This window comes from Scleropages formosus, chromosome 23 (genome assembly GCF_900964775.1).
Source record: "Scleropages formosus chromosome 23, fSclFor1.1, whole genome shotgun sequence".
In the NCBI taxonomy this organism is placed as follows: domain Eukaryota; kingdom Metazoa; phylum Chordata; class Actinopteri; order Osteoglossiformes; family Osteoglossidae; genus Scleropages; species Scleropages formosus.
The window spans coordinates 8,542,192-8,569,108 of record NC_041828.1 but is presented as its reverse complement, the minus strand read 5'-3'; the positions used below and the strand labels follow the sequence as shown (position 1 = coordinate 8,569,108).

At 43.9% G+C, this 26,917-nt stretch overlaps 1 protein-coding gene across 3 annotated transcripts in view; it reads right to left on the bottom strand.

Annotated features, from left to right (window-relative positions):
- Positions 1–26,393, bottom strand: part of LOC108933413 (cyclic AMP-responsive element-binding protein 5-like) — a 34,036-nt gene extending 7,643 nt beyond the window's left edge. For 2 of the 3 annotated variants that reach the window (XM_029248314.1, XM_018750452.1), the window contains exons 1-7: positions 26,322–26,393; positions 22,180–22,251; positions 19,386–19,479; positions 17,267–17,388; positions 16,354–16,511; positions 11,026–11,152; positions 10,651–10,761 (exon numbers count right to left, since the gene is read on the bottom strand). In XM_029248314.1, the coding sequence (XP_029104147.1) occupies positions 10,651–10,761; positions 11,026–11,152; positions 16,354–16,511; positions 17,267–17,388; positions 19,386–19,479; positions 22,180–22,233 (666 nt within the window). In that variant the 5' untranslated portion in view covers positions 22,234–22,251; positions 26,322–26,393. Of the gene's footprint in view, positions 1–10,650; positions 10,762–11,025; positions 11,153–11,265; positions 11,336–16,353; positions 16,512–17,266; positions 17,389–19,385; positions 19,480–22,179; positions 22,252–26,321 lie in introns of those variants that run through there. The other variant, XM_029248315.1, reaches the window with a different exon arrangement.
- Positions 26,394–26,917: the final 524 nt, after the last annotated feature.

Below are 26,917 nucleotides of genomic sequence, written 5' to 3'. Positions count from 1 at the left end.
ACAGTCATTAGGTGGAGGCAGGTGTCAGTCAGTGATGAGAGTGTTTCCTCCCTGAGAATCACCATCAGTGGAGACACACACCTCTGAAGCACCTCTGTGTGAACTCTTCTTCATGTACTTCTGAAGCTGGACCAGATGGAACCCAACACTCCTTACTGGCCACAAGCATCTATCCTGTGCTGTGATTTGAGGAGGCAGATACAGACTGAATAAATCTTTCCCAGTGATCAGTGACTCAGTGTTGGGTTTACATGTAACACTAGGTGCATATTGTTAAGACTTAGATATCTAAGCCTTTGTTTACATATTTGCCTTGATCCAAAAAGATCTTGTTTTCAAATCAAAGTTTGAGCCTTGGTCTTGACCTCACTTGAAGATAACAGTCTTGTTCTCAGATAAAGGTGTGGTCTAGTTCTTAAATCAGTGCCACAGATTTAAGCTGGTAGTCAGATCATTGTGTACAAACCAATACTTATATTAGTTCGCGATGTGAACATTGATCTTTAGCTGTTGATAGCAACAGCACCAGGTACTAGTCTACTTTGCTAAGTAGTGCTCGTGTGGCAGTATCTATCCAAACATTTTGCTTGTAGTCATGACTCTGGTCTTTCTGGCTATGTTTTATTTAGCGAATTCTTGGAAATTAGGAAATGTTCGGTTTCCTGAAAGACTGAAGAGTTCATGTTTGTTACTTCCAAAAGAGTGGTGTCACTCTACCCAAGAACAGGACACTTTGCTGCCACCCATAAAGTAAATCAAACGTGACTGATGTGACAGTGGAAAAACGTCCCTTCCGTGCCAGTCCATAAACATTTACAGTACCGTAATTAAGGTTTCACACCGAGATCAAGATCTTCATGAGGTTCTATTCGCTTTGTCCGAGAGCGCACAATTCTCAGCCACATACTACACCCAGCTGGGCCCCAGGCTTCTAGGACAGGCTCTGGCCCACTGTGATCCTGCACTGGACAACTGGTTTTTGATGATGGATCAAAGGAAGGGTGGATGGACAGATGGATTCTGTACCCAACACCAGGACCAAGCATATCACAATTTGCAGAAGATATGGAGAAAAAGTCCTGTATGTAGGTGGCCGAGGCCACGGGCAAAACGAAGACTAGAGTCTACATGCCTTTCATTGACATACATGTATATCACACTGGGCTGAGAAAATGCTGTTCTCTCTAAATTAATAATACAGGAGCTTTCTTTAGTAACTTTAGGTGTGCATGTTTTGTGAGGGTATATGCCTGTGAATGTACGGTTGTAAGTGAGAGCTTTTGATAGAGTCTAAGCACGTTTGCATTTTGGTCTGTGTATATGTGTGCAAATAGAGATTATAATTGGTATATAAATCAGACAGTCATTTCTCTGGCAGTAAGCTGTGATCCCCTCCCCCGAGACCACCCCAATCACTCCCAACCCCCCCTTTCCTGAAACTACAGCACTACCCAGTCTCTATGCCATCCAGCCCACATGCACCCCCAGCAACTGTATTAGGTTTCCCTCTCAACTGGGAGGCATTAACCCAGACCAGACACACTACCCCCACCCCCTGTTTCCTTTCCCAGTCCTTTCTACTGACTATTAAACTGATTTCCTTGGGGAGCACAAGCACAGGGTATAGTGGTAAGAACTGAAGAGTGTATGTTTGTCATGACGGAGAGCAAGTTAGGCAAGTGTGTGTTTGGTATGTGGATCAGTGCACGGTGTTGAAGAGAGTGTGTTCACTGTGAGCTTTGCAGCGTTTGAATAGCAGAGATTGCAGAGTCCCATTCTTCTGATAACCGCCCACTAACCCCCCACCCCCACCCCCACCACCACCACTACCATGCCCTGAGAGCCAACCTCCCCTTCACACCGCTGATGGATGGGCCCCCACACGGTACTGCCTTTCCCCCATTCCCCCAGTCCTCTCTTCCGCAATGCTTCTGTCCTGCTCCTCAGGTAATAACACACACATGCACATTCACACAATCAAGCCCTGACAGCTGCAACCTAGAACATGTGAGACAGTTCCCGTCCAAAAGAAAGCTTAATTTTGTGCAGCGCAAGCTCAGCGGAAAAGCTACTATCAGTCTGCTGGCTAATCATGACACGATATTTTACTTGCTGTCATTTTTATTTGCACATACAAATAAATGTATACAGTATCATGCTATGCATTTAATGACATGGCACTATAAAACTGAATTACTTGCAGTTGCTGCATGCATGCAATAAACCCAGTGGACTATTCACAATTGATTGTGAACATATTATTTGGTAATTTGGTATATTATCTGCTAAATGTAAGTTGAGAAAGCTCATTTATCATCATATTCATTCATTGTAAATGGCCTGTATACCTTTAAATTAAGTGCTGCTCCCGCAGTCTCATTACTAACTAGATCTATGGGTATAAACATAAATGGGTTGTGTGCATCCAGGGACTAGTTCCAATGTAAAGGTAATTTCACTGGATTAATATTTAACATATCAAAAAATGTTAAGCAACTAGACTGCTCGTTCATCAACTCATATTTTGTATCTTCCTTATTAATTCAGCAGTGTCTGCAGGATACCAAGAAATGTACTGGAGCTATCAAGAGCATGAAAATCCTAATATACTAAGATACAGCATGGCTGATGAGACATGGGCCAATAGAAAACAAGATTACCGTGGTCAGACTAAGGCTCTGACATTAAGACCAAAATGTCTGGGACTAATATCAAGACAATATGCCTACCCAACACCAACAAAAATACAGTTTATAGCACTGTATGTAAATACAAGCCAGGTATCAGTAAATTTTCCAGGACAACAGATAGCGTATGGTTAGAGGATTAGTATACAAACCTGACAATGTAATCTACTTTGGAGAAAAGCATAAATTAAAAAATATTCTAATAATAATAACAATGTCTGAGACTGAGACCAAGTCTCAATATGAGTGAACTTGATGCTAAGACTAAGACAAAAACCAAATGCAACACCAGTGCAGAGTGTACAGACCGCAGGGGTACATAGAGGCTTTTTGCTTATCCAAAGAACGGGACTGTCCCTTTAAACTGTTAGTGTCACTGAGCTATCATTAACCTTGTTCTGTAAAACACTGTCTCTCCCTTACACTATCACATAACATAACGACTGTCTCTCTGCCATTTAAGACAGTAAATCTGCCCCCGACAAAGCCCCCTGGGGAGAGATCATCCCTGTTTAGCTCCCATCTGTGCTTCTTATAGAAAAGCTGTACATAAATTGGAAAAAAACACATTTATTGTCCTCCTTTATGTCAGTAAGGCTTCTGGATAAAGGAACAAAGGAATAACTCTGTAACAGACAAAAATATCTAATGCAGTATTTTGTTTCACTTTGTGTAACTCTTTGAAATGACCATTAACATTAAAAATGACCATTTTTTCAAAGATTAAATACACCATATTAAATTCTAATATGACTGGTGCTGTTTTTTCTTTGATATTTATAAAATGATTTTAAACTGTTTGTCTATATTTTAGACATGTTTCGGTGCACATTTTCCTGCCTCCTTTCAAGGAGTGGGAATGTGCATCCTCAAGTGATCAAGTGAGATCAAGTGTCATCATAGCAACCCCTTCCATATGAGCAAGAGGTCAGACCCTTGTGAGATGAGTTTCGTTACAGTGAATTGACCAACAAGAGAAGAAAGGGAGAATGTCTACTTCTTCCCTCTAATTTAGACCTCTGTCCCTGTCCAATATCTCTATATTTCCTAAACCATGCCAGTTTGACTTTTGCACCCCTTGATAATGCACATTCATGGGATCTTCTCCTCTCAGTTAGCAAGCTAACTTTTGAAAAAGAATTCAACACCGCAGGCGAATCAGACGATTTCTTTAAATCACCTCAGTATCTCATTTCATTCAATGCAGAAACTAGAGTGGCTTGATTAAGAAGATGCACAGGGATTCTGGTTTCCAGCAAACATTTAACCAAGACTTGGGCTCCCTCATACTCATAGATATAGTCTCTATAACAAACAATATCTAGATAGTTAGATCCAGAACTGATTTTTGTTGCAGTCTTTCTAAAAGAAGATCCCCTAATATATTACAGGTAAAGATCTTGCGTCTCAAACCTCTCGTAAACAACAGGTAGGGAAGTGTGCAATGTGCCAGGTGGGGAGTATTGTCATGTTCCTCTGCTGCGACAAGTCTTCTCGTGTCCTTCCTGTAGGCTGCACTGCAGGCTACATATTCAGCCGGGCCTTGAGCTCACCATCCCAACCCAATGACATCACCCTTCCACAATGCTGCCATTCATGCAGATGTTGTGGAAAATTGCTTTCAACCGGGCCCTTCATGTCCCGTTAAGAGCAGTGTGGAGTGGCGCGCCCCATGTGCGAGGCGTGGTCCGCTTCGGGCCAGGGGTGGAGTGTACGACACTGCACAGGTGGGATGAGGAGACACAGGGAGGCAATGAGGCGCAGAAGGGCAATGACCACACTGTGACCCCACCATTCTGCACTTCACATACAACTGTGTCAATAATGATCTACCTGGTCCCGTGAACAATAACAGTCACTACTTAGCTCGGGAAATTCTTAATGACAAAGCAAAGAGATTATTTATATAATCTAAAATCTGCAATGATGGGCCTCCTTTACGTAAACTATTGCATTAAGTGTGCATTAGACAAACAGTCTTTGAATGACTTCTACACTGAAACAATTATTTAAGACATACTGGCCAAACTATCTCACCCATTGACATGTGAAACTGTTAAAAACTCAAAACTTTGAATTAAAAGCATAAATTGCAAAACCTGTCTGCAGACAAAGGTGTGCGAAGCGCATTAGCTGTCATATTTCTATCCACCTGAGACATACAGTGAGGAGGTGCAGCAACAGCCGAGAGCACCTCACTTTGATGGTGACGATCACGTTCAGTTATGCAATGTTTCTTTAAGAATACTTTCTTTTTTCCCCCCACTGCTCCAGTAAAAAGGAGTACATTCAGAGCATGCCAGGAATTATGTCATTCGCCCAGCCCGTGCCAGCACCACATCCAGCAAGTGGGGCTGCTTCGCAGGAACATATAGTGTTGTTTACCTCATGAAAAAATCAGCACCTTCTCCAATGCTTAGTGACAGATCCATTGTCCCTGGTTACAATGTAAACAATGGATCATTACCCATAGAGCAAATGGTGAATTCCTATATGCAAGTTGAAACTAGAACTCATACATCCTTATTAGGGCTTTCGAAGTGCAGAGTGACAAGGAGATCCTTCTTCTGCACAAAGGCCACTGATTACATGTTCGATCTCCATCAGATCCAGTTGACCTGCTGCTTTTAAAGTCAACAGCCTTTGAAATTCCATCCACTTTGACTTCTGATGGAGTACTGTACAGCTGATGCAAGGCGAGTATTTTTGCCTGTGTTTTATATGTACAGGAGGTGGTCTTGCTGCTCCAGAGGACCTCTCCTTCATCAAGCATGACTGTAGAAGTCTGTGGTTCTCTCCCAGCGACTGGTTTTAGATTGTGCATGACAGGCGATGGTCTCTGTTCTTAGGTACCACGGCTGGATTAGGACAGGTTGCCTGTGGCGCTTGGTCTCGGGGTTTGCACACTGATTGTGATTAATACAGTGATGTCATGCCCCTAACTTTGTGGAGCTCAGCATATGCAATTACAGTGCTTATCCACCCATGAACGAGAGGTGGAAAACTTCTCTTAGTATCATAACCTCACTTCACTTGATTCTTGTCATTTTTTGTAGTTCCTATGGCCCAACGCATCTCAAACTTTCTGCTGTAAAAACTGTAGAAATATAGATGCCCGTGTATGTGCCTCTCTGAGAATGGCTTAATGTGGATAAGAGTCTGTGCAGGTTACTGGGGGTCTTCTGAGTACAGGAGTTTGGATGGAGGATGAGGGTATGAACAAGATGGTTAAAGTTATGAGTGTGGTACAGGTCAGGCTAGGGCATTAGAAGCAAATGTAGGACTCATAAAAATTAACATTTACCCAAAAATAAATTCCAGTTTCCTACATCAAGTCAATGTCTATATCGCACAGCTAAAACCATGACCAAAATGTTGCCCTGAAATACCCTGCCTGAAATCCTCAGCAATTGTGAAGTTCATTAAGTATTTACTTTACACACAGCCCTTACAAGCACTCACATTGCTTCACGTTATCAGCATTATTGCTACAGGTCTCCTGCTGCATTCCCACATAAATCTGCCAGAGGGTCCTGTCAGAGCTCAGCATTCATCAGTTGAAGACTTTAAGCACAGCAAGATGAATGCTCAAGGCAAACACATGTGTTCAAAGTGAATACATTTCCCCTTCACATCTTTTTCCCTGCAAGCGCAAATCTACCAAAAAGCTCTTGACTGCAGAACTGACCAGGGGGCAAGGTCGAAGGCAAGCTCTTTTGGTTGATCCTGTCAGAGGAAACCAAGAGACCTCCAGTACCAAGAGCCTGAGCCCCGAGTGGTGTGGGGTTACAGTCAGAGAGATTTCCCATTTGCGGAAAGTCAACAGTCACAGGTAATGAGATTAGGGTTGGATGGAGCAGCCGACCAGATGACATGCGGGGTTGGTCATGGTACAGTTACATGATAGCAGGGGTCGTCTTATCGGCTGTTCACAGGGAACCTATGTGACATTTATGAAACCGTACCCCAGGGCTCAAAGAGGCTGACTGAAACAACCCCTTTCTTTCCAGTCCTTGGAATCTATCAATATGCTGAATGCGCGTTGAGATCCATCAATCTGAAGTTGAACGAATGGGGGTACATTACTGATGTGCAGGGCTGCGAATTATCTGAACCCTTGGCTTTGTAAAAAACCATCCTCAGGAGAGATCTCACTCAGTGAGAGAAGGAAATAGAACTCTGAGAGGCCCAAATGATCTATACAAGAGGAGGCACATGTATCCATTAGGAGCAAGGTATCGGAGAGGTCATCATCCTGCAGAAAGACACAGGTGATTACAAACATACTGGCCCAGGCCTACAGTGCTGCTGGTCCACCTGTCCAGATGTTACTTCACAAATTCACCAGGAATCTTGCTCCCAGGGGAGGAAACTTAGGGAATGTGTTTTATCGGGCACCCAAAATATTCTAAGAGAGCAATTAGGGTATTTAACTTGGTGTTTGAAGCCCCAGAAAACCACCCATCATTTGTTTCTGAAACACCTGTCGACGTCTGTTGGAGAAATCCTATCCCCTGGTTGGAATAGATATGCCAACAAACTGTTACTAATGCACCCTATATCTATAACTATCCACATGTGTCACATCCACACATTCTTAACATGATCCACTTTTGGACAGAAAGTGACAGTTTGTTTAAAACCTTAGAGTTTTACAAAATATTTTAAAACCTAAATTTTTTTCATAGAGTAAAGTGAAAGTGCAGTAATGCACTGAATTGGCATGTCTGGATCCATATTTTTCAGTGTGTTGGTGTGTTAGGAATGTGAGTGTTGCTTTAAGAGAGTGTTGTATTGTGGGAAGTGTATGAAATTGAATGAGTGTCTGTCAGCTATGTTGGGTGTGTTATTTAATTGAATGATTGCAGAAACTGCAAAACAAGTGTGTGTGTACCTAGAAAAGTTTAGCTGATGTTTTTTCGGGTTATGGCTGCACATTCTGGCAACAGTATGCAGTTCTAGAAAGTTGTTCACAATAAACAAGACATGCTCAGTGGATCTCCACTTGGTTGATTACTGATCCAACTGGCTAATTAAAAATGAAAGTGGGAAATACTCTGGTGCAGTAATAGTGTAAATGTGTTTTATCTTGTGCTGAAATCATGGGTTGATAGTTACACAGGTGTCTTTATGTGATATTTGGGAAATTTTGTTTGGGGTTTTTGCGTGGGCTGGGAATGGGTAATGGGCTTTTGTTATCTGAAATTCTGATATCCGCACTGCTTTCAGGAACAGATTAAATTCATAAATTGTGATGTACTAACACTATTTCCTCCCAGTGAACTTCAACACATAGATAGGATGGAATATACAAAGACAAGTTTAAAGGGACGGACCCAAGTAATTGCTGAGGGTCCTGAAAATGACACACTTCCTGCTGTCATTCTGTGTGCCATGAGTCCAGTGTTATTCACAATGCCTTCTCTTAGACTTTTCCTAATCTCTTATCTGCCCTCACTGTCTCATCTTTGTTTTGCATTCTTTCTTTCCGTCTTTAAAACAGTCAGTGATATATTTTCATTCCCAGAGTCAGTCCTTTGATAGTGATATTTTGTACTGTTCATACTCCTGTAAATCTTGCTGGCCATGTACTGTGCTGTGTTGTGGAACACATTAGTGACCATGATTTCCTTTGGCTTAGCCAACTTATTTCAGATGTAAACAACATTCTTGACAATGTACTCCTGACCTGTGGATGACAAAGGCAGAAGGCCCATAACCACATAATTGAAGGTTCAAAGCATTCCATTACCCTTTGACAAGTAAAACAAGGATCGACCAAAGACCAGCGGTGACTGGTTTATAAAGGTTTTTAAAGAAAGTCTAAACTCCATCCAATCCAAAAGTCACAGTAACTGTCTAGTTACACCAACAGAAATTCCAATATTCAAAAAAGGTGCAATAAAAACTCAATGACTTTTCTTTCCCTTCTCACCACCACTCTCCGCTAAATGCCTCCCATTCGGGTACCTTCTGTATATTTGGCTCCATCTGGTTGTTGTCATAACTGTAAAATTAGAAAATGCACTTAACAAGGAAGGAGAACGAAGCAAAGGAAAGAGAAACCAGAGCGAAAAGAAATGAGACATTTTGGTGCAATAAAGATTATTGGTGCATTCCCACCACAACCAGCTATTCCTTAACACTGTTCCCCACTGCAAAATTTTTGAGAACCTGTAATAATACAGCTGAGAGGGCAGCTTCTTCTCAGCTGCAAAAAGACTTTCGGGCTAAATCAGACAATCAGCGTAATTCCGACTACACACCATCTGAGCAGGAAGAGGCTCATCACCCAGGGATCACATGTAATCGCTGACCCTGTCACAGACAGCCTGCTTGATTGAGTGTGTGTACGAGTGTGTGTGTCCATGTGTGCATGTATGAATGAGAGTCTTTCTGTGTACTCCTTCTATGTGTGTGTGTGTGTGTGTGTGTGTGTGAGTTTCAAGTGGTAGATGGGTGGGGGTGCCAGAGTGCGTTTGTCTATCTTAATGTGAATGAATGGTGATGGTTGGAGACATGAAGAGACATGCTATGCTATGAGAACAGCTCTATTGTTCCTCCACAAAAAAGAAAATGACGATTCCATGCACAACCAGTGCTAGCTTTCATTCTCCCTCTGCTTGGCTGAGTTGCACTCTTACATTGCCTGTGGCCCATATGAAGAAATGTAAACATATTAATAAAAGCATATACGTGTAAATAATAAAAGTTACAGTCGAGAAAGTTTTACAAGAGAAATTCTGCATACATTTCAGCAATTTCTGAGAATGTCTCAGAAACATCTGAAAAAAGAGAATCACCGTTTCCAAGTAATTAATTGTCAAGCGTGGTATTATCTGAATATTGCAAAGAATGTCTCCACATACTGTAAACAGTTACCTCATCTTGTAACTCTGGGGGAAATAACGGATAACTCATTTTCATAATAAAATGGGTGTTTTGATGTAAGTTCTTCTGACAGTTCATACATCACCAGTGATCATTACACAGGGTAATTTTTCTGCCACGAACGTTGCTGATCAACCGGTCTCTGCATGAGCCCAGTGCCAATCATCTGGTCATGTGATCCAGTCACCTCTGACCTTTCTCATACTTTCACCAAAGGTAGCCTTCACCTCTCTTGTCTGTTACTTTGAGTAAACATTTACATCTTCCTCCACCTCTACCTATAATTACTTCTGACATTCCTTGTCTTCTCTTATTACCTTTAACTTCTTACTTACAATCTACCTCAAGTGACCTTCAACCTCTTCCAGGGTTTCTTGACCCAGGTTTGTCCTGTGTTAGTCTGCCTCTTTCAGCTTTGAGCTTTTCTCTTGATCTTTGTGTCCTCCAAGCTCCCTTTCACTTTAAGCGCAAAGTTACCAGCCTGCTTGGGCAAAATAGATACCAGTCTAAAACAATAACAGATCCTAATCAACGGCACAGGTATGAGGAGCACCAGTGCAAAGTGCTCACATTAGTGGACCAGCAACATTGGTGCTGTGCGGTAACACAGCCGTGGTAGTTCAGTGACGCAGAGCAAAATCACTGTGGCTGTGTGCATCAGAGCAGGTTCTCTGCTCCCAGTGCAGGAGATAGTGTCGATTCAAGCTGCCTGCTCTATTCTGGATGAGGTAATCTGCACCCCCACCCACCCTTGTGTTATACAAGTATTAACAAGTTGCAGGAGAACGTAACATGCTCTGTATATGACGGTATACATCAGAAACTCCATAGCCGCCTCGCTGTCCAAGACATATAAAGGCTTCCTTGATTGGTTCCAGAGCTCCAGTTCTCTGCCGCGTGGTTGATGCTACACTTTGATTTGGGATCAAATGGTGAAGTACCCAGTGAAACCCTGGCACTGCCTGGTGGAAACAACTCGGCAGCAAGCCAAGCAAGGCAGGTTCCCTGTGTGTGGGTGTTCAAGTTTTGCACGGTTTTGCATTTGCACACATGTGCATGTGAAGTAACTAACCTGCTTGGTTTCTGAATGCATTGAGGGCACATGGGAGGCGGAGCAAGAGTTGCTGTGGGCAGGACCTTGAATGCCAAGCACATTGGAACCCAGGGTCATTTGTCTCTCCATCTGCAGGCAAAGCAACCAAGTTACATGGTACAATTTAATTTAAAATTTTGTGCATACAAGTACAACATAAAAACAAATGATTAAATGCAAAGATCCCGGATACACGAATACATTATATACGAAGCACTTCATGTAACTGAGGACCTGCCGCATGCTCACCTGCATGTTTGTTTTCTTTGCCTTGCTCAATGAATTTGCACACAGGTTTATTTCAGTTTTCACAGCGAATAGCTTTTGTGAGGTGCCAGCAGCGGGTACACTTACAGGCATGAGCACAGCGGAGGATCCGGGCATGGTGGGGTCAGGAAGGGTGCCGGGCATGGATGCGGGCAATGGCTGTCTCTGTCTGTTGCGCAGGTGCAGCAAGGAGGATAGCGAGCCAGGCACAGGCCTGCGGTCACGGAAGATGAGGTTAAGGTTTAAGGAAAATTGTGTACCTACTTATCTAGGATTTCATCTACAGTACTGCAGGCTTAGTAAATACATCTTTCACAAACATCTTACATATTGCCCAATTGTACAATGTGATATTGTAGAATGTTTCCTTCACCGCACACATATGCAGTATGAGTCTCTCACACACGTGGTACCAGAAGAAGAAAAAAAGACCCCGCTTTTCCGATCTCCAGCTGAACACCATGCCTTTAGAACAAGCAGAATGGCAGCCAAGGGAGCAGTGCGATCCTGAAGAGTACAGCACACACGAGACTCCTGGCAGGAGCCAGAGGACACTGAGAAAAGGTGACATAAGGTCAATGTTCAACATTCAGAAAGACAGTGAAGGACAGATAGGAAGGGAGCCAAAGATGGTAATCCACAGGAAAGAGAGAAAGAGGTGTGAAAGGGGTAACAGGTAAAGGGGAGAAGTGATGTGCTTAGTGAACCAAGGGTACATCCAGAGATAGAGATGGGACAGAAGGGAGCAGTGAACTAGGAGCAGGTTATCACTGGGATGTGGGAGCGAAGCAAAAGGCTAAGGGCATGTTTTCGTACCAGAGAATAATGGTGAAGCGAAAGTGAATCAGTGTTAATAGCTGTATGATTACTAATGGAGGAGAGGGAGGAATAGTCAGGAGGAACCGGTAAATAGAAAGAGTAAATGGACAAGAGATTTGAGGCAAGAAGACAGGAGAGGAGAGAGCAAAGAGGAGAGAGTGGCCAGCCCTGTGAGTCATATCCTTCCCTTCTGACTACACTCCAGCAATGATGTAATGCTCTTGGCTTACCTCCCCGATCCCCCCCCCCCCCCACAACACACCCTCCATTCGTCCCAATCTCCCGCCCCACTTGTGCCCGTGCCCCGTGCCAACAACGCAGGCCTCACTCCATGCCGGTGAGGTCACACAAAACTCTGGTAGATGTGGCGGCAGCGGCAAAAAAAAAAAAACTTTAAACTGTAACCAAAACAGCCCGCGGCCAAGTTCCAGACACCAGGAGAGGCAGCAGCAGCGTCGCCATGCGAACGGGGGAAAACACGGGGAGAAACAGCGGCCTCGGACCACTCGCAGCTGGCCTGCTCTCTGGGTGAGCACTTCGTCGGCTCAGCCAACGTCTTGTCGTTGTTAATCGCCAGTGGGAGGGGTCCTCAGCCTCACGAGGCCAAACAACATTCAACAACATCTCCACCAGCTTTCAGTTGTTTGCAGCGAGAAGAGGAACGATGCAGTATATAACCACGCACATGTACATGTACATGTAGCAGGGGTTGGCAAACTGTCTCCACGGTACCTACGTAACACTATACTTCATGGCCATATAGACTTACGATAGAGTCATAGTATTGGCTAGGGTATAAGTAGAACGGCACTGGTGCTTGTGCCTCACAGCGTCCGAGCTGCACATTCAGACAATGGGTAGGTGTGAAAGTGGCTCGAGGTGTACAGAGTTTACACAAAGGCAGTGGTAAACTACTTCCATTCCCTCCCTTACCATGAAAATCATGCTGAGTGGATACCCTGAGCCGACCTCAACGTGACAGCACTTACCCTATCCCTTAGCGTAGCGTATCTCCTTTTAGATATTACTCAGTTGCTAATCATTTCATTCAAAACTACGTGGAAAATTTTTAACGTGTAATAAAGTGATATTTTTATGGAGTGGCTCAGATGAAATAGTTGGCTCAAGGATACAGCAGGAGATAAACTGGGAACTGACCTGGAAATTTCAAGCCCACGTCCTTAACTGCCGCGTACCTGCTGCTCATGGTCAGGTTGCACCCTCAGCCCCAAAGAGACCAGAGATGAACCATAGCTATTAAAGTACTTTATCCCAGAAGACAATGCCTTCAGATCCCCTTCCTCTTGTCCTCCACTCCACCCCAACACCCCCCCGAAACCTCTCCATGGGAGTCCGCACGAAGTGGCCCCGGGCCGCAGTGACACAGCGCTGCAAAAATGAGAGGAGTCTGGGCGTTTCTCTCCGAAAGCACGAGAAACCTGCTCTCCGGAGGACTGTAAACGTAATAAAAACCTACTCTCAGGAGCATACATTCTCCCTCCCCACTACTGCATGTACACACAGTCAGACCATCTGTACAGTACATACACGCAAACACACACTCGCACTTTGTCGAACCGTTCTCAACATGTGCAGACCGTTCAACAATTTTTGTAACACAGATGCAAGCCATCTACTAGCACCTTTTTAGAATACATGCACAATTTACTGTTACGCGAACCCCATGGTCACGCATTCATTTTTTAAAACTTTCATTACGCACAAAGTTAAATTTGCTTATATTCCCAAACAGGAGTGTAACGGTGTACAACTTTACCGTACAAACACACTGAACTCTTTAGACCTTCTTTGAACTACGAGTGCCGCACTGCCCCGAGGCAAGGCGGCGGGGGTCAAAGGTCACACACCTCATTCTTTGTGCAAAGTATAATGGGACAGCATATCACTGGTTCTGGGCCTGGGGCCAGGAAGGGCTGAGCAGAGAACCCAGTCTGTCACTGGGGTAAAACCCTGCCAAATTCACCGTGAACGCGCCATATATTCCAGATTATCCACTGAAACCGGGTCTTCTGCTCAACCATGCGGTTAGCGCCGTCAGGAGGAAGTGACAGGCAGCCGCAACCTGTCAACAGCTACATGCAGGTGACAGGCAGTCAAGAGAGAGATGTGCCCAGCGGAAATGAGGAACGAAGGCGGAGAAAATGAGCCGACGTGCGTTCCCAGCTCTTCTGCAGTAGTTCCCGGAGATGTAGGATACTTGTGTGCTGCTTTGCTTCGGCTCTCCTGTCAAGTTTGTCCCATACAGGCATCGCCCTGCTATCCCAAATATACTCGTACTTCAGGCTGTGTGTATGAACGTGTCAGAGGTTCGCGTATCCCGTTTTATTCGCTGTTGAATGTGTCTGTGTTGTTGTGAGGGCAATCAAGTGAAGATGCTGTCCCCCCCCCCCGCATAACAAATGGTGGCAGCTAGACAAAACTAAAGGACGCTTCTAGTTCCGCATTTCCCTGCAGGACCCGCAAGTCCAGACCAAAAGCTACTGGGGAGATTATTTCACCGGTGCCTCGACCGCGCTGGCAATCCACTCATTCATTCACAGGCACGGTCGTGCACAAATGCTGCGGAAGTAGGACAACCGCAAGCAGCCAGAGGAAGTGTGTGTCTCGGGCCCAGCGCTTGGGGAACTTTCTGCTTTTGCGGTCTGTGGATTGTGAGGCCACTAATACATCAAAACACCAGCCTGGGACTTCAGCACTCCGGGATCTCGGTACCGTGGACTTCAGGTCAAGTTTTCGGCATGAAAACGTTTACATTTTGTTGAACGAATGAGTGTTTCGCCGCATTAAATCGCATACAAAGTAGTCAAAATTATAACGCGAGCATACTCCATTTAAGCTAGTGTTTGCTTCGGTTGCTATTTCAGTTCACATATAACTAGTGAGGAAAAAGCTTTCCGCTCATATTCCACTCCATAGTCTTTGACTGGAAGAGGAAGAAAATCATTTTAGATTGACAAACACGCGTTTATGGTGAACCATCCATATGGTTTTCCATTCAGGAATCCATTTTAGTGTTATCATTTTGCAGATGTGATTTGTTAGATATGATTTCTTTGTAACTTGGCACCCCATAACCCACGACCCCCTCCCACTTCGTACCCTATCCATTTTGGAGTCAAAAGGTGAGGTCTGCCCCTTGATTCTGTACTATCTCATTTGCTTGACTAGCTATGTCTAACACATTTAACTCTGACACAATTCAGCCCCATGTGTTTATAATTCAAAGGCAGCAAACGTTAAAATCACCGGGACACTTGCTTTTGCTGTATGATAATGATAGCCATGAAATTCAAAGTTCTGAAGGACTTTTTTTTTTCCCTCCTGTCCTCTTTGAATGCATGAGTTTAGGACTGCTTTCTGTCAAGGATTGGCCCCCAGGGCGACTTCTCAGGGACTGTCAGCAAATAACAATCACAGTCCTCAAATTTCACAGCTGCGGGTCTTTTTCAACCCTAAACCTGGAGATAAATAATTCCAAGACTGCATGTTCTTTAACATAGAGTGCGAGGCAGAAAAAATTAGGACTCATTATAAATAACTCGAGGGGGTGCGGTGGCGCAGTGGGTTGGGCCACAGTCCTGCTGTCCGGTGGGTCTGGGGTTCGAGTCCCGCTTGGGGTACCTTGCGACGGACTGGCGTCCCGTCCTGGGTGTGTCCCCTCCCCCTCCGGCCTTACGCCCTGTGTTGCCGGGTAGGCTCCGGTTCCCCGTGACCCCGTATGGGACAAGCGGTTCTGAAAATGTGTGTGTGTGTGTGTATAAATAACTCATCAGTAATTCTCTCCAATATTATTTCCAGTGTGATGGAAATGTTAAAATAGTTTTTTCTATTCATGCACACAAATTGATTCATTTTGCTTTCAGACAAGCAGTACTTACAAAGGATGTTTTTAAATACATTTTTAATAGGTATTACACTTTCTGATTTCTCTTTTATTGATTAGTTTACTGTGTATATACATTGTAAAGGCCAATTCTTTTTTTCATCACAGTAAAGCATCTTGAACTGATCACAATAAAGAAAGGCTCATCAGCAGCCCCTGAGTAGTGCATTCTGTTCCATGGAATTAGTGGGGTGCTGGGTGAGACAGTCATACTTTCCACTGGGAGGCCATCGAGCTTGACGGCTTCCACAATGCAACGTGCGAGGCTATCTGAGTCACTGCGTTTCTCCTGCCCTCGGTGCGAAAGTTTTTATCACCTCCTTCCACTCTGCTGACTGCTGAGCCGTAAATGTGTTCAGCTTGATTTCAGTCCCAAACCTCCAACCAAAAGTCCGTTCCCCTGGGTCTGACCTCTGCTCCCATGAGTGGGTTCATCCAACATTAAGAGGCGCCTGGGAATGTCTACATGATTATAAGTTGGATGAGCTACATTGGCTGGACCTTCTGGAGTTGAGCTTTTAGAGGCTTTGCTGTGCTGACTTTATAAAAGCTGTTTTCTGCATCAAAACCCAAATTCATCAGTTAAACCTCATTTTTTTATGAAGTGATGCATCACTTGGTACGTGTGTGACCAGACTGTGGTGGTGTGGTAGTGGGTCTCTGAGGTGTGGTCGGCATGCGGTTAGACTCACCCAGTCTGTCGGTTGGTGGAGGGTGCCTGCGTGATGACCGAGCTGGACTGGGGTGAGGGGAGTGCCTGCTGGATCCCCATGCCCGAGCTATGGTTCGTCATGCACACATGGGGAGGCTGGTGCTGGTTCTGGCCTGCTGCACCATGAAGAGCCAAGTTCTGCAGCGAGGAGTGAAAGCAAAATGATCAATTTCAGACTCTCTCTGCTGAGAGAGCAATGATTTGTGTGAAGACCTCTAATGCAGTACACATGAAGAAGAGCGGAACACATTATCAGCTGTGTGACGTGGATATACATTCTAGAAAAATGGGAACATTCATTCACATCTAAACCACCATTACCTGGAAGCAGTCTCATATTTACAAGAAGTAAATACCAAGATCCAAACTGTCAAATGTACCACAGCTTTACCTCAGATGCAATACTTAACGTGGTTGAGCATCACACTCAGGTAAGGAGACACTGATGTACAGTTAGCAGGTGAAATTATGCAAATGAACTCCTGATTCTGTCCTGTTTAAAGCTCATGAGAACCCGATCTCCTGGTGTTTCTTACCTGTTGCAGGTCAGGTAACTTCCCGGTCTATTCTGTCTTTGTCATTAGGCCAGCTAATAAAAGGGATCTCAAATCCCTGTCAGTTCAACTGATTGATGTTTCCCTGTTTCTCAACCATCATACTTCCCAAAGTGCTCATTCTTTGTTATTAGTAAGAATTCCTTATATATAGTGTCTAGGTCCTTGCTCTTCTTCTGTCTCACTCCTGTCTTACCTGCAGCCGTTCCTCCCAACACACTACCCCTTTAACATATTCTGTTTCTCTGGCTTTACACTGTGGACCTTATAAGAAAAGGTCTACACAAAGAGAATTTGGAACACCTGAGAGGTATGTTGTTACAGTGACATGTTGCTCACCTGCTTGCTGTCCTCCTCCTCCTGCGCTTTACAGAACTCCTGTTCGATGGAGCAGTCCAGCTCGCTGAAGAGCCCCACCTCCTCACAGTTCTTCAGGAAGCGCGTTGGCGTTGGCGTCTGGTCTGCAAGGCGAATAAAAATAAATACAAACTCAACCCAAACGTGTGGGCGGCTGGGAGCCGCTTTGCTCTCCAGCCATCTGAGGCCACGCACATTGACTGAATTATTCAGCTCCACCACTGGTGGACTCCAACAATGGAGTTTAAGACAGTATGACAGCTCTCTCGGTTGACTGTACAGAGCAGGGTCAACTCTTAGTGGAGATCAGAAGGAAATGCTCTGTGCAGAATTTAAGGCATTTTGCAGTAATTCACAGCCATAACTGTATGTTTGGTGTGGACAACAATGTTGAGTCACTGGTTTGTGGAGGGGGTTCATTGTTAACTCCGTGAGCGCAGGTTAGGGTAGAGTGTTTGTGGTCTTCGTGTAGGAGTAAGATACGGTACTAGTTCACAGTGGAAGGTCATGCAGCGATAACTCTCCAGATGAGAGTTAGAGAACCATCTTATCTCTCTCAGTGTGGGACAGCGAAGAGTGTGGTCTCTTTCTCTGGAGGACAGAGAAGACTGTGACTCAGAGATCGAGGACTACGGAGGCTCACCCGAGAAGTCTGAGCCCATTCTCTGAAGAGTATAAATAATGAAGAACAGTGAATCATTCCCACCTCTGATGCTGTGAGTCACCCCAACGTGGCAATGCCTGTTGTTGCCACAACAAGAGCCCCAAAACAAGTTATAGTTATGGGTGGTAGATATTCGCCTCGGTCCTAACAGTCTGCTACACACCGCAGCTCTGCTCCTTACAAGCAGTCTTCATATGGACTTTGGACAGCACCGTCCTCCAGCAGCCTTCAGCCAGCACCATTATTCACTGTGTTGGACAAGATCAGAGCTTTCTCTCTCTCTCTCAGAAACCCTGCCATCTAAATCACGCTTTGACTCTGTGTCAGATTTCCAGCCGTCGTGTTTTCATAAAATTAGCTAAAACAGCAGTTACTGGCATCAGGCACTGGTGGGATCTTGACATGAAGGGTCAGGAGTCAAGGTCATGTTTTCACATGTCAGCCATCTGTTTCCGGGGTTACAGACATGTCTGCCAGTCTGTGCCTGAGAGACAGGATAGCAGGAGTCACAGTATTCAGCTGAACCCTAGCAGATTTGTGATCTTCTGCTCCCCATGTTTGCCTCTCTCACCTCCACACTGAATGGAATCCAGTGCACTTTTGAGTAATTCTGTGCGGCCTGTAAAAATTATGAAAATCAAGCACAAAGAACCATTACTTCGCTATTATCATTAGTGACTGAAAGTCCCTCCTCCCCACCATGAGTGCAATAGACCCCCATTAGACCCCCATTTGCTTCTAACCCAGAGGTCTGATTGCGCATCGGGGGGCCCCAGGGAGGGCCGAGGGGGAAACATGGTGATAAGAGTGATCTGGTTACACACCGCCGCAGGGAAGAGAAATATTGTCATAGACTCAGAACTCCCAGTTCAATTCCCCAAACTTTATACTAAGAAAACGACTTCACCTTCAAACATTAATTAAAACCAAATAAAGAAGCCAGTCCATCAATATCACTCCAGTTTCACCAGAACTTGTACAGCGCAGAGGTGTAGCACAGAGAGCGTACACACTCTCACACACTAGTCGCATACTCATACCCATGCCCTCAGCATGCACCCGCAAATGAAACTGGAAAGACAGAAGTTGCCAAACAGACACGCAGCACACATCCTGTCAATACACATACTGACAGGAACCTGCGTATTCACACTCATGCACAGATAGACACGCAAGCACACAAAGTCTACTGCTTCCCGGAGCTTTAGGGGATTTGTAAATGATCTGGTGGGGATGTCTTATGATCTACCATCCTGTAGCCGACTCGGCCATACCGCATAAACCCCGAGGCTGCGGCGCTGCTTGCCAGGTTTCTCATGACTCTAGATGAATCTGAGTCAGAATCGTTGTAAGAGGTACAAGGGGGGTTCCATTCAGGAAACATCCTGATTTTCAGGACTGTGGGAAAGCAAGATCGGGGTTTTGCACTTTCCTTACCTGACAGCATGCTGTCGTTCTTTATGGAGGGAAACTTGAGGGTCATCTCATGTTTGTGCCGGTGAATCATCAGGTGGTCCTCTGTGGGAAAGCGCTGTGGGCACAATGGACCGCAGTCAGTGCTCTAAACACACTAAGATTATATCTCTGCTAGTAGTAGCACGTGTGAGTCCATGAACCCTGATTTTAGACACCCTGCTTGGGCCATAATATATATTCATAGTGACTGTTGAGGTGCATGTTTCCTTGATTATATGCTTCATGGTGATTAAACCACCGATTCTGTTGATTGTGCACATTTTTGGTCAACTATAAAGGGAAGGAAACAGTGATAAGGCAAAAGGTAAATCTGTCTGTTGTGCTGGATTTATGTGAACTTGATTACTTTCTCCAGTTCACTCAGTCACTATTGATTACTGCTTTTCCTCGCAGAAGTCCAAAGCCTATCCCAGGAGCATAGGCCAGGAGGAAGCAAACACTCTGGACCACATGCCAATCCATCGCAAGGTTTTCCCTAGTTTAATTATTTTATTTAGTCGTTAATTTAAAATTTCTTCTTATCAAAATCAAATTTCAGTATTTATAGCAAAACACTACTCTGAAGTTTACCCGTCCTACTGAAATTACACCAAAAACAAAAACTGGGCGATAAAGAAAGACAGACAAGGAAAGAGCTACAGCAAATATGCCCGCAACACTTTCTAAAAATACTAAAAATAGCTCAGAAGCAACACCTGTGGTCTACAGATTAAACAATAAAAGTACATGAGTTCACCCTTAAGGATTCAAGTAGTCATATCATAAAAGGATCCTAAACTGAAACATACTATAATGAAGTAATTCAGACAAAATGTCTAATGCAGTTACTTATGAGGTTGAAGAGAAGTGGCTGAAATCATTTGTGGGGGGGGGGGGGGGGGGGGGGGGACTTATTGCTGCCCTGCCCAAAATTCTGTAAAATGAGGGACATTTGTCTCCTCGCAGCACCTCATCATGGGACTGAGGTTCCATACATGGCTGTTCAGTACAGAGCAACACACTGCTGGCTGTCAAATTACAGTGGAAAAATGTACTATTACAATATTTTTTACTTCTGTTTTTCAAGGCGAAAGTAAAAAGTTTTTACCTTACCTTTAATTTGTGAAAGATTGTATGATATCACATTTTTATTTTGATTTTAAGGCAAACTGATAGCTGACAAGGATAGAAAGACAGACAGCAGAATGAATTGGACAGAAAAAATGTTTAAGGTGAAATAAATCCTAACTTTAGTACACTTTAACTTTAAGATCGCAAGGGAGAAGAAATTGATAATTGAAAATTTGAAATAGGCCTAAATTTTATTTCATGAAGGACTAATTACTGATTTTAAGTCAAACAAATGTTGATTTATGAACTGAACTTATTTGTTTATTGTTACTGAACTTGTTACTTGTTTACTCGCATAACATTTAACATCTGTTGAATGAAAAGCTTTCACAAAACTGTAAACAATTTATCCAACAACAGTATGCAATAAGATCTTCAAATTGAAAATTTCCTTGTCTCTTCTATTGCTTTCTTTCATAAATGTAAAATGTACTTTTACATAATTTCACTACAGGGTACATAATGAATTTTAATTTTGTAAAATCAAAGTACAAAGTATTGTACCTATAGTAGGTTAACTGCAATATTCCACTTTTCAGAGCAATTCCAGATACTAGCAGCAAATGCCATAATTATGATAATGATAATGCTGAGTTACTGGGATTAAAATTAAACTCGATTTAAATGTTCATTCTCAGAGATAGCGATTGTGCAATTAATAAAAGTGTTTACATCGTCGATTGCTTTCCGTATTTATCTTTTAGTTTCACTTCCCTTTTTGAGAGCAACAGTGTCATCCGCGTGCTGGAGCTACGTAATGGAAAGTAATGTTTTTTGTGGGATACCTTATGTAACACAGGACTACATAGGATTGTTAATATAAAAAAAAAAGTTTCATTTTTACTGGCCAGGGGAGTTGAAGACCCACACCTAGTCTCATGTCATACAAGTTGAGAATATAAATTAATTTGTATCTTATTTATCTGACTTGCAATGGTGAATCATCAACTTTACAATTATTTATCTATTATTACTGTATCCTTACTGCAGTGAAAGCACATTACCTTGGTCAAGAGTAGCAGAGCAGGAGCGCAGTGGTGACGCAGCGGGTAGCGCTGGTGCCACACACAGCTCCTGGACCATGCGATCGGGCCTTGTTGCAATGTGCGCTCAGCTGTGGAATTGTCATGTTCTCCCCATGTTCGCCTGATTTTCCTCCCACAGTCCAAAGGCTCGTGTTTTAGGTGTACGGGTCGCTCTAAATTCTAAATTCAATGCGCACGTGTGTGTGTGTGTGAATGCCCTGCGATCGACTGATGTCCCATGACTAGAAGTTTACCCTGCTTAACCTACCGCTCTATGTTCCTGAGATAGGCTTCGGACCATCGCGACCCTACACTGGACAAGCAAAGCAGAGTATGGAGAGTGAGTGAACCTTCAGATCGTAAGGCAACAGCTCTCGCTACTACGACACCTGTTTAATTATAGTGATTTGCATATATAATAAGCAGATGTGCAACTAGAAAAGAATTTGAACTAAAAAACTCTCCGCAACTGCGCGGTAACTTTATTATGTTGAAATTAAAGCACTGGCAGAGCAAGGGAGAGATTTTTAACCAAAAGGAAGGAACCGCGATCTTGGCAAGTGTGTAGCGCTGACGGTGAGGTGCGCGGCTGCGCAGGTGTGAGGGCGGTCTGTCCTCACCTGGGAGCATCCTGGCGCGCCGCACACGTACGGCCTCTCCTGCTCGGCGTTCATCGCTCGGTCTTCATCAACCTGAGCGCAAAACAGCATGAGCAAAGACCACGGCATGAGCCGGTGCGCGCACACACACACACGCACACATACATACACATACGCACACGCACACGCGCGCGCGCCTGACAGTAACATCATTCAGTGTGCAGTCCGGCCGTGCGCACAGAGAACCAGAGGCGGGGATCCCAAGCTCTGGATCCCGATCCCGGACCCTGGGTATAAACCATATCCTGAAGGTCTCCGTTTCTGCTGTCCGCAGTCAAAGTTACACACTCTCTGATACACACCACTGCGGTGGGTGTCATTAAAAGAACTGCTTTACCCCCCTCGCTCATCATCTTACTCTGTTTGCTTTTTTGCAATGTGCCATGCAGTACACGTAAGTCAAGATGTGAACTTAAGTTTTATCACCATGGTACTTTCAGTGTTCTTTATGACCCAGTGAGTTGTTTAAGAACAGCCTAATGTATGAAGTCCAGTACTGACCCAGGATCTGTCACTTTTGTGGGCAGCATTAAAGCGCCACTTTGTCGTCTATTGCCAGATAAAATCAGCCAAAAAAAAAAAAAAAACAAAGCAGCTACAATGTATGAAAAATTTAAAATTTGGATCTTGGCATCCCTACAATATATTACTGCAGCCCTCTGCTATTCTGCACAGAACTTTGCACACAGATTTCATATTTAAACATTATTAAAGTAAAATATCTGTCATTTGAAGTCATTGCTGAAAAGAATATCAAGAAATGCAAATCTGTGTAAAAAAATGTTCAAAGATTTTCATTAGAAAAATCCTACCAAAATATGACTCAAACAAAAAGCCAGGATGCAGATATATATTTCTGAAGTATTATATTTTCAGCCATAATTTATGAAAAATCTATTTTCAGAAATAATTAAGGGTTTTGGTTTTGCTTCACTAGGCACACATACTGCAACATTGTCCCTGTCCTGTTTTATTAAGTTGTAACTATTGTACAACACTCTTTCCTGCAGGTGAAAAACGGAGTTTATGTCTGTAACATGAGTTGTGCCCTGGGCAGATGGGTCAGATGACCTGCATTTGACATGTCCTGATAGCCAGAGTCCTGTCAGCATCATCATTAGTGACAACAACGGTCTTGGGGAGGACAGTGGGCAAAAAATGCGCATTCTGGCCTCTCGGTAATCATTTGTGATGGAAGTATGTTATTTTTTGGTGATTATAATTATGGGGAAAATTACTGAAACTGCCATAAAATAAAAAAAAGCAGTCATTCTCTTTTCCTCACATATGAAATAGATGAGCGACAACATTTCAACTGACCTCTTAATACTTTTATCAAAACTAAGCATCTGCATACGGGGTGTGGGAGTCATTATTTGTGCAGAATACTAAGGCCAACCTGTAACCCCTAGAGCTGAATCATCTGCCCATTCTCAGCTCAGTTTCATATGACAGGTTTCATCCAAATCCATTCCGACATACTTTACAGACATCGAAACTGGCAAAGGATGACTTTGTAAATTACAGATAATGGTGAAAAATTGTGGAACTAGAGGTCAATTTTGAAGATCGAACAGAACAGTAGGCATCAAACACAACCATGTAGTGCAGTGTATTGCCTGATGCCACCCACACAAGCTACGGGGGGTTAGGTGTTCAGGGTAGGCTCAGTTCACTACAAGCCACCAGACTTTTCAAAAGTGTCCGGTATCTAGCATGAAAACAACCCCTAAAAACATATACGCACGGGTGTCTCACGTCTTTCACTGCCCTTGAGATGTCCATCAATCTCACTCATCAAAATCTATATACTAGCATAACAATCTGAGTACACATTTGTATTGGATTCAGAAGAATCTGTATCCAATGCAACTATAATTACTGAACTATAGCCAAGATATTTCATACACCATAACATTATCATAGGCTGCCTCACTATAAGCGCTCCCAGGAAATTTCAGTCTTAAGTAAAAAACTGACATGGAACAACATGTAACTCCATACAACTTACTGTCGGCTTTCAGCAGCAGAAAGAAATTCATTATGAGTTCTTTAGGCTGTTTTCTTCATATTATTTTGCACAATCAGCAGTCACATGCAAAGGCTGTACAAGACATAGGATATGCTTGTGTTTGACCCTTTCATAAATCCAGACGTGACTTTCCTTTAAGGATAATAACCTGAAGAAAACTTGCACCTGGACGAGACAAATTTGTGCCTCGTGACTAAAGCCAATAATCAAATTATCACTTCCAGAGTCCGCATTTTCTGTAGACTGGATTAACAGCGCAGCGCTGAAATAACGGGTGTAGACGCAATGAAGGAACTGCGGTGCACTGTGGGGGTCATTCATATGCTGTTGCGTGTTGAGGGTCTAAGCAATAATGTTATTGTAATCGCTGAGTCTCGTGGGCGCAATTTGTACGAAGTTTGCGTGACTTGTGCCTGAATCACAGCAGCGTGACAAACCATTCCGAAGACATTTCCTAGCGCAGTGCTCGAGTTTTGCTTATTTGTTTCCTTGCAGCTGAGTGGAGTGTGGTAACTTGTCCGAGGGACCAAGTGTATGCCACGGCCACGCGCCGCGTGGGCTGGAAACGGGCTCCGTGACGCGGCGCCACCTGCCGAAATCCACGGTCAGAAACGTACCGCGTGGTCTGACAGCATAGGGACGAATTAAGGGGATGATGAGTGCCTTTTTACATTATTACTAGTGGTCAAAGAACTTTGTGAAATATCGGCAACTACCATAACAGCAATAATAATAATAATAATAATAATAATAATAATAATAATAATAATAATAATAATAATAGCAGTAGTAGTAGTTCTTGAAATGTTTCATATTTCTAAAATATTGTTCTTCCTCAGTTACCTTTTGAATCCCCCTTAACACTGAAATGATTTCTTTCAAGAAAAGTGTTGTATCACTTTAGAAAGCAGTTTGCAGTGCTAGCGTTTATCCAAATGTTAATGCCTGCAGCCACAGCTAATAATCAAATAGTGGCTAAATCGTTATTAAGTGTAAGTGTTAAGTGTTTTACTGGGAGATGCAGGGTGAGGTTAATTCTGAAGGAGACCTAAGAGTCGGAGTGCTTTGTCAGCCCATCTGCCTCGAAATATTGACCGTCCCGCTCAGTTGATCAAACAGTCTGACTGACCCGCAGGATGACGTCACGCCCAGCCTTAAAACTCTTAATTACAATTCAACACACATGACATTTTGGCCTGTATGTGTCGATAAACTCGGGAGCCCTCTGAAGTGCCCCTAACGCGTGCGTGGAGGAATGAAGTTTTAACTGTGATGTCTGTCATGTGTGGAAGTGGAATGATCTGATGTTTCGGTCTCCTCACCACAGCGCGAGGCGAGTGACGTCGCATCTCCTCCGAATGACAGCTCTGAGGAGCAGCGCCGATACTGTTTTTAGACAAGCTGGCAACGCACGAGGGTCCTGTTTTAGGACAGCCATGTGACCTCACAGTCAAACGCAACAGAAGCGCACTCTCACACTCGCATACCTGCACTTATTTATTAATACACACTCACTCCCATCGCAAGTCTGGTATGGTGTGTCCACGATGTAAAGTTCATAGACCTTCACTACAGCGCTCCTGCAGTGAGAAAACAGCTGGAGACACGCATCTGACAGCCCATCGTCGCTGACACTTGTCCTCTTGCACACAACTTTGGGACCGTCCGACCTGCTGCTGCATCCATGCCACTCAAGCTCTTTCTTTTTGAAACAATTTACAAATGAGAAAAGATCAAAGTGGTGAAAACTTCTCAGAACTACAAATAACAACTTAACCGTGGGTTGACTCGAGCACCCGACAGAAAGAATTCCCTCCAACCTGTTGTAGAACTTCACAAAAATCAGTGTGACACACCACCCGGGTATCCGGACACACATCCCAAACAGATGCACATCTAACTATTCATGGACATTGAACTCAGCTGTAGAGCCGACAGTTACAAATTTTATCTCCAGCTAAGAACAAGGCACGTGAATAAACTTGACAAGAAGCGACAGTACATTTTATTTATTAAATAAAAGTGTTGGCCTTGTAAAACAATTTTTAAAACAGCAATGTTAATAACTTACCAAAATAAGTGTGGAAGAGAAGCAGCGCTCTTAGAGAAGAAACCACGTTGGACTGAGAGCGGATTACAATACGTTCTATTTAGAGAAGCATTACATCACCCTGCGGTGACGTCACGTGGGATTCCTGAACTTCTAAATCATTGCGGTCCCGCTCAAAGTGGGGGGCAGGGGCGGGGTTAGGGCTAGGGGCGGGGTCGGAGGGGTGGCGTGGAGGGGCTCTGCATGCTCGCCCGGACGGCGAAGCTCGCGGTGGGCGTGTCACAGTTTTCTCGTGGGTGGAGGGTCGTCGGATTTTTTTTGTCAGTGAGAACCTGGAGGACTTGGTACCAGAGCAGGTCGCCAAGGCACCTTCACACGAGCCAATGGTTTATTTTACTGGGTGTCTTTTAGTCGCCATTGCCTGGCTCTGCTTCTGCGTTTTGTTTCAAAATTTCTGTTTTTTTTTTTTTTGTTAGCTCGGTGACATAAAACAGACAAGACATTTTTTTGAAGTCCTGTGGGAGCCAAGCTCAGGAACGGACAATTTGACCAAAACACAATAAACACACCAATACACACACCAGTCCCACAAGTTCAGATCTCTGATGTGCTATGCA